This window comes from Oxyura jamaicensis, assembly GCF_011077185.1.
Source record: "Oxyura jamaicensis isolate SHBP4307 breed ruddy duck chromosome 33 unlocalized genomic scaffold, BPBGC_Ojam_1.0 oxy33_random_OJ72702, whole genome shotgun sequence".
Classification (NCBI taxonomy): domain Eukaryota; kingdom Metazoa; phylum Chordata; class Aves; order Anseriformes; family Anatidae; genus Oxyura; species Oxyura jamaicensis.
The window spans coordinates 1,737-5,004 of record NW_023305083.1 but is presented as its reverse complement, the minus strand read 5'-3'; the positions used below and the strand labels follow the sequence as shown (position 1 = coordinate 5,004).

General features: G+C 67.2%; 1 protein-coding gene across 1 annotated transcript in view; it reads left to right on the top strand.

The window, feature by feature from the left end:
- Positions 1–564: 564 nt before the first annotated feature.
- The window catches only part of LOC118158647 (nck-associated protein 1-like), a gene marked incomplete at its 3' end in the record, with an annotated part of 4,364 nt that continues 1,660 nt past the window's right edge, over positions 565–3,268 (top strand). Inside the window, exons 1-9 of the mRNA XM_035313319.1 lie at positions 565–1,370; positions 1,486–1,596; positions 1,858–1,950; positions 2,036–2,092; positions 2,199–2,341; positions 2,465–2,555; positions 2,653–2,790; positions 2,882–2,930; positions 3,014–3,170. Coding sequence (XP_035169210.1) covers positions 975–1,370; positions 1,486–1,596; positions 1,858–1,950; positions 2,036–2,092; positions 2,199–2,341; positions 2,465–2,555; positions 2,653–2,790; positions 2,882–2,930; positions 3,014–3,170 — 1,235 coding nt within the window. The remainder of the gene's footprint in view (positions 1,371–1,485; positions 1,597–1,857; positions 1,951–2,035; positions 2,093–2,198; positions 2,342–2,464; positions 2,556–2,652; positions 2,791–2,881; positions 2,931–3,013; positions 3,171–3,268) is intronic.

Below are 3,268 nucleotides of genomic sequence, written 5' to 3'. Positions count from 1 at the left end.
CGCCGCGGCCTAACGGCGCCTCGCCGGCCATGAGCCGCGTCGCCATGGCAACGCGGCCTAGCTTTTCCGCCGAAGCCTGACGCGTCGCCATGGCGACGCGGCCTAGCTTCCGGCGAAGCCTGAGGGTGTCGCCATGGCAACGAGGCCTAGCTCCCGCCGAAGCCTGAGGGTGTCGCCATGGCAACGCGGCCTAGCTCCCGTCGCGGGGTTGTTTCTGGGGGGGTTGTTTTTGGGGGGCTGGGGTGTCTCTGGGGTGTTATAGAGCCCGGGGGGACTTATGTGGGGATGGAGGGCGTTGGGTGGGCTCTGGGGGTGTTGTGTGGGCCCTAGGGGGTGTTGTAAGGGCCCTACGTGGTGTTATATGGACCTGGGGGGTGTTGTATGGGCCCTAAGGGATGTTATATGGACCTGGGGGTTGTTGTATGGGCCCTGGGAGGTGTTACGTGGGCCCTACGTGGTGTTATACGGACCTAGGTGGTGCTCTATGGGCCCTGAGGGGTGTTATGTGGACCCCAGAGGGTATTGTGTGGATCTTGGTGGTGTTATGTAGACCTGGGGGGTGATGTATAGGTCCTGTGTGATGTTATATGGACCTGGGGGTGTTATATGGGCCCTACATGGTGTTATATGGACCTAGGGTTTGTTATATGGGCCCAGGGAGGTGTTATGTGGGCCCCAGAGGGTGTCATATGGGGCCGGGGGGGTGTTATATGGACCTTGGGGGTGTTACATGGGTCCTGAGGGGCATTATATGGGTCCTGCGTGGTGTTATGTGGGCCCCAGAGGTTGTTATGTGGGCCCTTTGTGGCGTTACGTGGACCTGGGGGTGTTAGAGGGGTCTGCACGCTGTAATATGGCCTTGGGTGGTGGTATGGGGCCCTGGACACTGTGTCGTGGGCTTTGCGAGGTGTTACACAGGCCTTGGGCATTCCTACGAGGATCCAGTGGTGTTATATGGCCCTGGTCAGCGTAGCATGGCCCCTGGGTGGTGTGTTAGGGCTTCAGATTCTCTCATACGGGGCTTGCCAGGCGTTATAGAGCCCCGGGTGCTATTATACAGCCCTGGGCGGCGGTATAGGGCCGTGGCTGGAGTCGTTACGGGGCCAGGGCCGGCGTTGCATGTCACGTCACGCCGCGTTGCCGTCACCCGTCCCCATCACGTGCTGGCGGCCCCAGCCCAGGAAGGCCAGGAAGGGGAAGTCGGCGCCGCGGGGCGGATCGGGGACGAAAGGGGACGCGGGGTGCCCCCCCCCCAGCGCGTCGCCGCCATGTCGCTGCCCTCCGTGTACCAGAACAAGTTTGCCGAGAAGCTGACCATCCTCAACGACCGGGGCCGGGGCGTCCTCGTCCGCATCTACAACATCAAAAAGGTCGAGTTTGGGGTGGGGGGGGTGAAGGAACGGGGCCGCGGTGGGGGAGCCTGGCGGGGTGTGACCCCAGGAGGGGGTCTCCGGGGGCTCTAACTTTATCAGGGGGTCCCCGCAGACCTGCTCCGACCCCAAGACGCGGCCGTCCTTCCTCAGCGACAAGGCCATGGAGCCCTGCGTCAAGTTCATCAACAAGAAGTTCCCTAATCTGGACGTGCGGAGCAGCACGGTGAGGGGCCGCGATGTCCCCTCTGTCCCCAGCCCCGCGTCACCCTCCCGGGGGGGCCTCGTGCCACGTAGCACCTCCCTTCCACCCTCCCGATGTCACCCTCGCCTGGGTGTCACCGCGGTTTGTGTCACCCCACCTCGTGCCTTCGCCGCCTGGCTTCCTCTCCGTCCCCCTCCCCGTGTCACCTCTGCCCCGTGTCATCCCGCCCGGGGTGTCCCCAACGTGTCACCCCCGCCGCGTCACTCCCACTGTCCCTCGCAGCAACACCTGGGCCCGGTGCACAAGGACAAAGGGGACATCGTGCGCGCGCTGGGACCCTTCTACCACTCCTTCGTGGACGTCCTGGAGTTCAGGGTGAGCTTGGTGCTGGGGGGACAGCGCTGGCCTTTCGGGCTGGCGGGGGGGGACAGCGGTGACGTGGCTCCGTGTCCCGTCCCAGGACCACGTCTACGAGCTGCTGAACACCATCGACGCCAACCAGTGCTTCTTCGACATCGTGAGTAGGGCACCGGGGGGGGGGATCCCCGGGGGGCTTTGGGGTGCCCGCAGTGCTCCAGGGGGGTGATCGGGGCGGCCTCAGCTCATGGCTTCGCCGTCCCCAGCACGTCAACTACGACTTCACCAAGAGCTACCTGGACCTGGTTGTCACCTACGTGTCCCTCGTCCTGCTGCTGGCCCGCACCGAGGACCGCCGGGCGCTCATCGGCATGTACCACTGCGCCCACGAGATGAGCCACGGCGCCAGGTGGGTCGGCTGGCCCCAGATCCCTTCGGGGGGGCTGTCCTCGGGGATTGTCCCCCCCCCCTTCGGGGGCTGTCCCCACGAGCTGGCCCCGCCGGGGCTGTCCCCACCGCCCTGTCCCCGCAGCGACCCCAGCTTTGCCCGCCTGGGCCAGATGCTGCTGGAGTACGAGCACCCCCTCAAGAAGCTGACGGAGGAATTTGGGCCGCACACCAAGGTGGGCCGGGAGCTCCCGAGGGTCCTGGGACCCACCGGGGTGGGGGGGTGGCACGTCGGGCCCCGGGCCACCCTGTGCTGTCCCCCTTGTCCCCCAGGCTGTCACCAGCGCCCTCCTGTCCCTCCATTTCCTCTTCGCCCGGAGGAACCAGGGGGCCGAGCAGTGGCGCAGCGACCAGCTCCTCAGCCTGCTCAGCACCTCCGGGGCCATGCTGAGCCCCGCCAGCTCCGACACCGTGAGTGCCACCGCGCCCCGGGGGGGTTGGGGGGGGCGGAGAAGGCACGGGAGGGCTGAGAGCGGTGACGCCGTGACCCCTCTGTCCCCAGATGGCCTGCGAGTACCTGTCCCTGGAGGTGATGGAGCGCTGGATCCTCGGTGAGTCCTCGCGGGGAGCCCCGCGGGGGTGTCGCGGTGCCCGGCTCCCCTCGCACCCCCCCGCCTGACGGCCGTGCCCCCAGTGGGGTTCCTGGTGTGCCCGGGGGCCCTGGGGATGTCCCCGCAGTGCCTGGAGCTGTGGCGGCTGGCGCTGCAGGGCTCGCTCTACCTCACCCTCCTCCGCGACGAGGTCCTGCAGGTCCACAAGGTCACCGAGGAGCTGCTCAGCAGCCTCAAGGGGTAACGGCGGCGCTGGGGGCTGGGGGCTGGGGGCCGGGGGCTCCGCTGGGGGCTGGGGGCTGGGGGCTGCACCAGCAGCTGGGGGCTGGGGGCTGGGG